Here is a 10,888-nt window from a genome sequence, read left to right as displayed (position 1 = left end):
GCACTGCAGTGTGTAAATTGCATAGTCACACATTTCTCTGGTAGCCACCTTCTCTCCTAGACCTGCACGCATACATTTAAGGCCAGATGGGAATTTTCTCTTTATTATTAAAGGGAAGCAAGGTTGTTCTATGTACTCCTGTAGGTAGGAGGAGCCTAGAGTCAACCACAGTAATTCAGTGCTCGAGGCAGGAGTGCAAGGTTCCTGACCTTGTAAGCTTCCAGCTTAATGGAGACATCAGGCATTATTATAATTGTATAAATAAACGTGGAACTGCAAACTGTGACAAAGGTATAGTAGGTATCACTTTCAGAACCTGAATGCAGGTAGTAATAATTATAACTAAAATCTAGCCTAATGTGTCAGGAATGTTCTATATGCTTTACCTGTACTAACTCATTTAATGCATACAGCAAATCACAAAGTATGTGATTATTATCTCCATGTTATAGATGATGGCAAAAACGTTTTACAGATGTTAAGTCAGAGCAACTTAACATAACCAGTAAATGGCAGAGCCAGGATTTAAACCCAGGCATCCTGATCTTTTTCTCTTTTCTCTTCGTATCAGTTTAAGTCCATTCGAATTCCCCGAAATCTTTTTGGGCTACAATTCTAGTTATTACTGGGGAGCATTCCTCTCCTGGGGTTGTTTATAAAGGTCCTGGGGTGCTATGGAAAGGTTATGCAACAGGTGATGCCTTGTGGTAATGTTGACTTTGATCATTAAGATGCTCACTGGTACACTGAGCATAGATCTCTTGGGGCATTGTGACTTTTGTGTCAGGTTTGGGATATGGGCTTCCATTTGGGGCCCACAATGGTTCCATTCTAGGCTCTTGAGGGCTACGGGAGACAATACAGTACAGTGGTTAAGGCATTGGCTCTTGGAGCCAGACTGCCTGGGTTTGAATCCTGGCTCTGTTACTAGAAGTTATAAATGTTGGGTGACTGTGAGAAAGTGACTTACACACTTGTGCCTCAGTTTCCCCATCTGTAAAATGGGAATAATGGTATTTCCTTATAAGATTGTCTTAAGGATTGAATGAAAACACACTGACACACCCAGTTGTACACACACGTGTACATATATTTTTTCCACGAAAGTTATCTGGTTCATAATATTTTGAGTCAGTTATGCTGCTGTAATGATTAGTCCCTTTGAGTTGTAGTATCTCTGAGAGCAGGCATACGTTCCCTTTTAATATACGGAACAGGGCTCCTAGCTTCTCACAGACCCTTTTCCTTCTCCCCTCCCCCCCCCTCCCAGCCATCATCCCGGTCTGGGCTCAAAGGTCGTCTCCTTAGAGGCGCGCTCCAGAACCGTCCGCCTCCCCCGTTCCCACGCTTTGGCCCATTCCCCTTTTTTATTTCCCTTCTCAGCTCCTATTACTCTCTGGAAAGGTGTTGGCCCATTGCTCGTGGCCTGGTCACGGTCTCCCGACGGGGCTGTGGGCCCAGGAGAGAAGCGTCCGGTTCCGGCCCGCCGCGGTCGGGCACGCCCCGTTGCTCTCGCACCACCGCATGGCCCTGTAGGCGCCTCCGACCCACCCCGGCTCCCGCCGCCCCACCGCCCCGCCGGCTCCCCTGTTTACCTTCCGGGTCGGTGGGCGGGTCCGCGGCGGCGGCGCTCCACTTCCGGGGCGGGGCGGGCGGGCGGGGCGGCGCGCTGTCTCCCGGCCTGTCTGGAGCCCGGCGGCGGCAGTGGCGGCAGCGGCGGCAGCGCGGCGCAGGCACCGGCCCGGGAGCAGCACCATGAGCGGTGAGTGGCGGCCTCGCCGCTGTCACCCGGCCGGGCCGCCCCTGCTCCCGCCGCTCCAGCTGCACACTCCGGCCCCCGAGCCCCCGCGTCCCGCCCGCCCGCCGGCCGACCCCTGTCCCGTCGCTCGCAGACCCCTGCGTACGCCCGGGGGCTGGACCCTGGTCACCTGCACTTCTCTGGCGACCCGAGCCCAGGCACTCCCAGCCCCCAGCCTCCCGTCCACCACTTAGCCCGCTCCCGGACACCTGTCTCCAGACCTCCAGTCTCTCCCAGCGCTCCGACCCCCGTGCCCAGTCACCACTCTCCCCGTCCTCAGTCCCCCGGGTCTCAGTTCCTCCTAACTCCTGGACGCCCCCAGTCCCAGCTTCAGCTCCAGGGCCCTCTGCTCCCTCATCATTCCCGCTTCCCAGGCCCCGTGTGTGCGGTCCCTCCAGTCTCCGGGCAGGCAGGGAGGGTGTCGTCTCCAGACACTCTTAGCTTGCTGGCCCCTGAGCCCCGAGCCCCCGTGGTGTCGGTCCCCAGAGGACTGTGAGTGCTCCAGCCTCTTTGTCTTCCCCGCGCCTCCCATTCCCTTGCGCCCTGTGCCCCGGTGCTTTGCTGTCCCAGTCCCCAGTGGTTCCCAGTTACTCGCTCAGTTTCCCTACTGACCCTTGCTTCTTACATTTTGGTTATTATTATTATTATTATTATTATTATTATTTGTTTCATACTCCTGCCCCTTTCACTTCTTTTCCTAGCTCCTTTGAGGTCTCCTTGGCCCTGTCCTGCACCCCCTTCCCTTCTGGTTCCACACCGAACCCATCTGGGGACCAACGCGTCTCAGGTCCCAGCCCACCCCCCTCCCGCCCGCAGGGAGGGGTGTGGTTTTGGTGGGGAGGCCGGGAGTGGGAGGGAGGTGGGTGTGGACAGCTCGTCCTCGGTGTTTCTGAAGTTTAGTCCCTAGACTTGGACGCGTGTTCTCGGCCCTTCTCTGAAGCGGTCTGTCGGTGTTTTGGTGCTAAGTCATTCCTGGGTGGTGGTGGACGTTCAGAGTGACTCCGGGAAGCCTCTCAGCCCGCCCTGACTGGGATCTGCATTTTCTTAGGAGGATCCGCCTACCCTCTCCCTGCCTGTTTTCCTTTGAACTGTGGGATTGCCTCTGAAGTGTCTCCCGCCCCCCCCCCCCCCCCCCCCCCCCCCCCCCCCCCCGCCTGTAGCCCTAGCCTTTCACCCAGGCATTTCTGGAGTTTGGGGGGTGGGGGCAAAGAGGTGAGGATGTGTGTCTCTTAGTTTTTAACCTTCGAGTTATCTCCATGGGTCACTTTTTTTTTTTTTTTTTTTTTTTTTTTACAAGACATGCGCCTTTTGTTTTGCCTTTCAGAGCAAGATGTGTGAAATTGTTGGTCCTGGTGAGGGGGCTGGGAAGGGGGTTTCCTGGGAGATAGACCGCTTCTGTTGTCAGAGCAAATAGTTTTTGGCCTAATTAAAGTTTCTGGCCCCTGAATGTTAGTGATCCTGCAGCAAAGATGTGATGAGCTGGTTTCCACCCAGGAGATAATACACCCTGGTGTAAGTGCGGGCCCTGGATGCAGCTAGACAGCCTGAGTTCAAATCCTGACTCTGCTATAAAAAGCTGTGTGATTTGACCATTCTGGAAGTCCCAGCAAAATGGGGGTAGATAATAGTACCTGTCACCTAGTCGTGTTGCGATGACTAAAGAACTCTACCGGGTTATTGGTACTGTGCTTCGTGTGGTGTGTAGATGGGAACTTAGTGCGGTTGTTGTGGAGGTAAGGACCCAGCCGAGGTTCAGGTGGGGTGATTTTCTGACCCAGCTCTGAGACAAGGGCTGGGGCTAAGTACGCCTTGAAAACCTCTTGCTTTTAATATAACCAAGGAGACTGTGCCTCAAATTCTGGACCATTCTCGGGCCTTGATCCCAGGTGCCAGTGAAATTGACAAGCCAAGGGAACTTGATCAATGTAGCCTTCAAAAGCCAACTTAATACCAAAGATAAGGAGGTTTTAAAATTTATTAAAAAAAAAAATCATTACAAAAGGAAACCAACAGATGGCTTTTTAAGGAAGAAGTGTTCAGGATGGATGACAGCCTTCTTTTGGAAAGATTGTAATTGAGGCAGAAAAAATGGTTGCTGAGGGTAGAAGGGAAGTCAGGTATTTTCAGTTTTTTTCTTTCCCCTAGTTTTATTGGCAAATAATTGACATACATCACTGTAAGTTTAGGGCGAGCAGCGTGATTGCCATTTATCGTGAAATGATTACCTTGATGGGTTCAGCTAACATCCATCTTCTTTGGATACAATAAGAAAATAAGGATATTTTTCTCTTTGCGATTAGAGCTCTTAGGATTTCCTGTCTTAGCTCTTTTCCTAGATATCGTACAGCTATGTTGACATGTTGTACTTGACATCTCTAATGCTTACATATCTTATAACCGGACTTCTGTAACTTTTGACCCCCGTTCTCCAATTACCCCTTCACATTTCTTTTTTTTTTATTTTTTAATTTTTTTTAATGTTTATTTTTGAGAGAGAGAGGGAGAGACAGAGCACGAGCGGGGGAGAGACAAAGCGAGACACAATCCGAAGGAGGCTCCAGGCTCTGAGCTGTCAGCACAGAGCCCGATGCGGGGCTTGAACCCATGAACTGTGAGATGGTGACCTGAGCCAAAGTAGGTCCCTTAACCAACTGAGCCACCCAGGTGCCCTGCCCCCCTTCACGTTTCTTGAGAATACAGTTAAAACAAGGTTTTCTCACCCTTGGGGTTGATGATTGGGCACCATAAAATAATGTTGCATGGAAGTATGTCTTCTCTTCCCTCTGTCCTTTCTTTTTTTTTAATAGAAAATTTCAGACATCTCTAATGTGGAGAGAATAGTCTAATGAGCACTTACCATCTCATGATCACTTCCCCTTTGTACCTATCTATTTCTTACTTTTGTCCCCAGTTTATTTTGAAGCAAATCCCAGACACTGACCGGATCCTTTCATCTGTTAATATTTTAATGTGTATCTCTAACATATTGGGACTCTTTTTTAAAAAAAAATATAGCTCAATTTCATTACCATACCTGTAAGAAATTAGGAGTAATTCATTAACAGCAGATATTCAAGATTCAAATTTCCATGATTGCCTTATGATTTTAGAGTTTTTTTTTTTTTTTTTTTTTTTTTTTAAGACTCAGGATCTAAACAAGGTTTAAACAATGCAGATTGTTGTGTTTTTTAAGTCTTCAAATCTCTCTCTCTCTCTCTTTTTTAGTTTAATTGCTATCTTTTTAGTGTTTGGTATATTCACAGAGTTGTGCCTGCATCAGCATAGTCGGATTTAGAACATTTTCATCAGTCCAGAAAGAAACGCTGTACCTCTTAACTGTGGTTCCTCATTCTCCCTCCCCTTAGCCCCAAGCAACCACTAACCTACTGTACCTGTGGATTTACCTATTGCCAATATTTCATATAGATTGAGTCATACAATATGTAGCCTTTTGTGTCTGGCTGTTTTCACTAAAAGTATCCTTCTAAACTTTGCCATAGTGTAGCATGGAACTCAGGTTCATTCCATTTTGTGTTTGAATAACGTCTCATTGTTCTCTGTTTTGTTTAGCCAGTCTTCAGCTGATGGACATTTGTTTCCACTTTTTGGCCCCTTTAGGAATAATGCTGCTGTGAACATTCATGTACAAGTTTTTGTGTGAGCATATCTTTTCATTTCTCTCGGGTCGGTATCTAAGAGTAGAATTGCTGGCCCCGTCTGAGGAACAGTCAGACAGTTTTCCAAAGCGGCTGCACCATTTTTCCATTCCCACTAGCGCTGCATGAAGGTTCTGGTCTCTTCACACCTTTGCCAACAGCCTTTTGATTATAGCCATTCTGAGTGGGTGTGAAGTGATGCCTTTTTGTGGTTTTGATTTGCATTTCCCTAATGATCAGTGATGTTGAGCATATTTTCATGAGCTTATTGGCTGTTTGTGTGTATCTTCTTTCGAGAAATGTCTGCTCAGATTCCTTTGTCCATTTTTAAATTGGGTTGTTTTTATTGTTGACCCGTAAGAATTCTGTATAGTTTCTGGGTACAAGTCCCTTAGATGTATTATTTATAAAAATGTCTCCCATTTTGTGTGTGTGTGTGTGTTTTAACTTTCTTGATATTGTCCTTTGAAGCAAAAAAATCTTTTTTTTAGGGGTGCCTGGGTGGCTCAGTCGGTTAAGCATCTGACTTTAGCTCAGGTCACGATCTCACAGTTGGTGAGTTCAAGCCCCGTGTTGGGCTCTGTGCTGACAGTTCACAGCCTGGACCTTGCTTTGGATTCTGTGCATCTCTCTCTGCCCCTCCCCTACTCCTGCTCTGTCTCTCTCTGTCTCTCTCTCTCTCAAAAATAAATAAACATTAAAATTTTTTTTATCTTTTTTTTTTTTTTTAAACTAATAGGTTGCCCTTTCATCCGTCTGTTTTTACCCCTTGCAATTTTTGATGAAGGAAATAGTTCATGTCTTTGTGGGATTTTGCTGATTGCATCCTTTTGGTGTGGTTTGACATGTTTCTCACTCTCTTGTGTTTCCTGTAAATTGGCAATTAGAGTCTTCTGTATTTTGTAGTTGAAAACGTTTGAGTCAGAGGTCAGCTGGTTTCAAGGCCAAATGCATTAAGTGCAAATAACCAGGAAGTGGAATGCCTAGGTAATGCATACACAAGATAAATGGGTGTTGTGAGGCCGAACAACCCTGATGACCATTAACAGGGTAGATGAGACATATATGTGGTATGGTCACATGATGGAAAACCTCAAAGATGTTAAAAGGAATAAAATGGATTTATACATACCACTGTGGCTGTATCTCAACATTAACTTTCTCTAAAAAGAAGCAGAGTGCAGAAATATACTAAAATATATACCTTGATGCACATTAAACCATGTGTATGAAACAATGTTTGTGGATTCGTATATGTGTGTAGAGGTAACATAGCCAGTAGGAAGGATGCCTGCTACCTGTGGGTGGTTGTCGGAGGTTAATAGCTGGTCATGATTTATTTGTTTCTCTTTAAAGAATCCAGTAGGTAGGAATACTTACTTGATGACCCACCTGCGCGAGCTAAGGAGTTATGATTGCCAGATAATTCTTCTGCTCTTATTTAGAAAGTAGAACTTGAAGGACCAGAAAGTCATGATTCTCAAGCTTTTTTTTTTTTTTTTTTTTTTTTTTGTAAGACTGTTTGAAGGACCTTGATGCTCATTTCCATCAGTAATTAGTCTGTCAAGGATCTTTAAGTTAGCTAAGACACTAAAAACCCCGTTTCAAGGATGGGGAAAGCTAAACCTAGAGAGGTCACATATGTCCGAGTTTGGGGCTTAGTGGGTCATTTGCTGCTGTTTCTTGCCTGATGTTTATGTACATTTTGGCAGCTTTATCTTGTTTTTCTGGAATGTTGAGGCTCATGGTTTTCTCTTTGGCATTGACTGGGTTATTTTCAGCAGTAGCTTGTGTTTGGGATGAAGAATCAGCTGAAGCGAGTGAATGGAAAAAAAGAATGTGTGTGGTTTTCATTCAAAGAAAAAGTGATGATATCAACTTTTTTCCCCTCTAATGAAGGCATTGGGTTGATCTGTTATGGCAGATTGCAAGAAGTAAGTGGTCTACCGTCAGCAAATATTTCACCATGTCCTGTGCTAGTAAGTGGCAATGGACTAAAACCCATTGACATCACCTCTCCTGCTTCCTTGTTGTAACCAATAGGAAATCAAGCTCTTGGAGCTCTTAAAATATGGGAACTAAAATCTAAGAACCTGTGGCCTCCTCTGAATTCTGGCAAATGTAAACATGATTCTAGATAAAGGATAAAGCGCCTTCCATCCCGGTGCCATCTTGTCTCAGTGGGGGTGCAAAGTGGTTCTCGAGAGAAAAAGAAATGTTACTGTTATGTGGAAAACACAGATATGTATGCAGTACGTAAACAGATATACAATGTATTTGCGGTATTGAAATTTCATGGAGGGGTGATTAAAAAAATGTCTGAGCGAGATCTGAAGGGGGAAGGTAATGAATAAAGGGTTGAGAAACACTGATAAGAGCTGAAGTAATTTTACCATTACTGTAGAAATTTGCATTTTGCTTTTATCCTTAACATTTTTGGGTAAAGCTTTGCCACATTGCTACATGATCTTTGTATTGATCACTTTTATAGGCTTCATAATCCATCAGTCCATCTACCTGCTTGTAGTATAATTTTTTAAAAACGTGTTTTTTTAAATTTATTTTTGAGAGAGAGAGAGAGAGAGAGAGAGCGTGAACAGGGGAAAGGCAGAGAGAGAGAGAGAGAGACAGAGACAGAGAGAGACACAGAGAGACAGAATCTAAAGCAGGCTCCAGGCTCTGAGCTGTCAGTGCAGGGCTGGATGTGGGGCTTGAACTCACAAACTGCGAGATCATGACCTGAGCTGAAGTCGGCTGCTCAACTGACCAAGCCATCCAGGTGCCCCACATGTAGTGTAATTTTTAAACCATAATATTTGATTCTACTTTTGGAAACTTAGCTTATTTTCCTTTTTCTTTCTTTTGTTGGTTCTTATTATAAATAATGACGCAGTGAACGTTTCTGTTCAAGGTAGTTTTCTTTCCTTTTGATTGATATGTCCTTAGGATGATTTCCCTGAAGTAGCTGTAACATGGCAATGTGGATAGTTCTTGATTGCTCCTGCTTTCGAAGTGGTTGCAGTAGCTTGAAATGCTGCTGGAAGGCGTGAGGGCTCGAGTGGCCACAGAGCCTGGCCGGAAATTCAGGGTTCAACATTCAGCAGACATGTACCGAATGACAGTTTGATGCTTCATCCGTCACTTAGCAGAGGGCTGCACTGTTGGTGTCTGTAGAAGCACATGGAATGAATGGACTAAAAGGTTTTGTGGGAGTAATGGACGTGTCAGCCAGGACTCCTCAGTTGCCTTTGGCAGAAGTTGATCTGGGAAAAGTTGGAGTTTAAAACATCTTGCAATGGAGAGGTCTAGGGATAGGACTGTCCTCAGGCCCAGTTGCATTCTGGTGCTGAGAGCATCATCAGGACGACCTTTCTGTCCGTTTCGAAACTCCACTTTCCTCTTGGTTGGCTTCTCCTCCAGCAGCCTCTGTCTGCCCCATGGAGGCAAGATGCCTGCCCGCAGCTCTCGGGTCACAGCCTACCGTGTAGCAACACCCAAGCAGAGGGTGGGCCTCTTTCCCAGTTGCTCCCGCAGAAGTCCTGGGGCTGACTCACAGCAGTCTGGCAGGCTATGTGGTCATCCTGGAACCCATCACTGTGGCTCTTGTTGGCCGGGTCTGGGTCGCACGCCCAGTCCAGAGCCCGAGGGTGGCATCTGACTACTTGTTGTCTGGATAGAGGAGGGACTGACGGGAGAGGGCTGTGAGGAAGGTGGGTTGTGAGCAGAGACCTGAGGGAGGGGAAGGGTTGCTCCTGAGTTTTGCTCCCGAGCAGCTGAAGGGGGGGGTAAGCCTTGCCTCTCACTGAGGTGGGGAGGGTGGCGGAACATCAGTTTGGGGCGTGGGCGGTAGCAGTTGGAAGCCTTAGGGGGAGTGGGGACTCTTCCTGGGCCCTGACTTCTGCTTGCCTGTCTGGGAGCCCTCCAGGGGTCTGGCTCTGGTGCTTTCTCTGTCGTCCCTGCAGCGCCCTGCTGGGCTGTGCTCCCTCCAGGCTTTACTTGGAGGGAACCTTGTCCATCGCATCTTATTTTTCCTTGCCTGTCTGCATGTTTTAGGATCTGCTCTTTTCTCCCTCACCTTAAAAAATAAATACATAAAAAATAAAAAAGCAAAAAACCCCAAATGACTTTAAAGATGATTGTGAATTCATGGAATATCCCTATAGACATACCTTCCAAGAACATTAGGATATTTAGATTTTTAGTTATTGCACTTCTGTCTCTGCTCAGTGCATATGCATTTTACATAATTGCCTTGAGTCTACATCTGAATTAGTGTTTCCACTTACATTATAGCATTAATCCATGTGTCTTCCTGTCACCGTTATTTAAAAAGGCTGCATAACATTCCACCAAATGGATGTACCATTGTAGGAAAAGAGAGTAAATTCCATTTATGATGTTCAAGGATAGAATTGGCAAGCGTTTTCTGTAAAGACCCAGATAATAAATATTTTCTGCTTTGTGGGCCATCTGGTCTCCATCCCAACTACTCATCCCTGTTGGAGTATAAAAGCAGCAGAGGCAATCAATAAATGAAAGGATGTGGCTGTGTTCCAATAAAACTTTATTTAGAAGAACAGGCAGCAGCTGGATTTGGTGTTTGCTGACCCCCGTTCCAGAATACCCCGGGAGGAGTCTGAGTGCCCCTGATGCTGTGGTTGGGCTGTTACTGTGGCCTAGTGGGATAAAGTTGGGACTCATTCCTGGATTGAACTCCCTGTGGAAGGACCTGAGCATGTTCTGGAACTTCTCTGACTCTTAATTCCCTCATCAGAAGATGCAGGTTAAAGCAAGCGATGGACCCGTAGTTCCTTAGTATTTGGAGCATAGAGGAACTGGTGAAATAGTCACTTCTTCCTTTTCTCATTTCCCCTCTTCCTCCTCTTTAGCTTAGTTTCCAGGGTGTCAGGAAGGTATTTGGATGTTTTGTTAACTTTGTGTGTGGACTTCCCCCTTGCTTTTCAGAACCTACTGCCGCGATACATTGTTGGCAGTGAGTGCTGTGTGTGCCCGCTTCCCCACACTTTACCGGCAGTGGAGAATTGCATCCTCGGTGTTCCTTGGTGAATTGAGTAGTTATATAATGGCAACATGTGGCAGCTAATTTGGTAGGTTTATAATTTGCATTTCTCCAGCCATGAGGGAAGATTCATTTTCCCTTCAGAGTGCTTGCACAGTGCCATTATAGTGTTTTTTTTGTAAGCAGAGATTGGCAAACTGTGCCGGGCGCCTGTGTTAACGTTAATAAAGTTTTATTGGAACACAAGCACATCCGTTCATTGACTCTCGATAACAACCGCTTTCGCTGTCCGGTGGCAGAATTGAGTGGCCATGACAGAGAGACCTTATGGCTTGCAAAGCCTAAAATATTCACCATCTGTTCTTTATGGAAGATGTTTGCTGAGCCCTGCTCTAGAGTGAATTCTTTGCCTGT

The 10,888-nt window shown here is 46.1% G+C and overlaps 1 protein-coding gene across 3 annotated transcripts in view; it reads left to right on the top strand.

Moving 5' to 3' along the window:
* The first annotated feature begins 1,550 nt into the window (after positions 1 to 1,550).
* Positions 1,551 to 10,888, top strand: part of SNX29 (sorting nexin 29) — a 495,833-nt gene continuing 486,495 nt past the window's right edge. For all 3 annotated transcript variants that reach the window (XM_058711881.1, XM_058711878.1, XM_058711879.1), the window contains exon 1: positions 1,551 to 1,762. In XM_058711881.1, coding sequence (XP_058567864.1) covers positions 1,756 to 1,762 — 7 coding nt within the window. In that variant the 5' untranslated portion in view covers positions 1,551 to 1,755. The remainder of the gene's footprint in view (positions 1,763 to 10,888) is intronic.

This window comes from Neofelis nebulosa, chromosome 18 (genome assembly GCF_028018385.1).
Source record: "Neofelis nebulosa isolate mNeoNeb1 chromosome 18, mNeoNeb1.pri, whole genome shotgun sequence".
Lineage (NCBI taxonomy): Eukaryota > Metazoa > Chordata > Mammalia > Carnivora > Felidae > Neofelis > Neofelis nebulosa.
The sequence above is the reverse complement of the archived record's forward strand: the minus strand, read 5'-3'. Positions and strand labels throughout refer to the sequence as shown.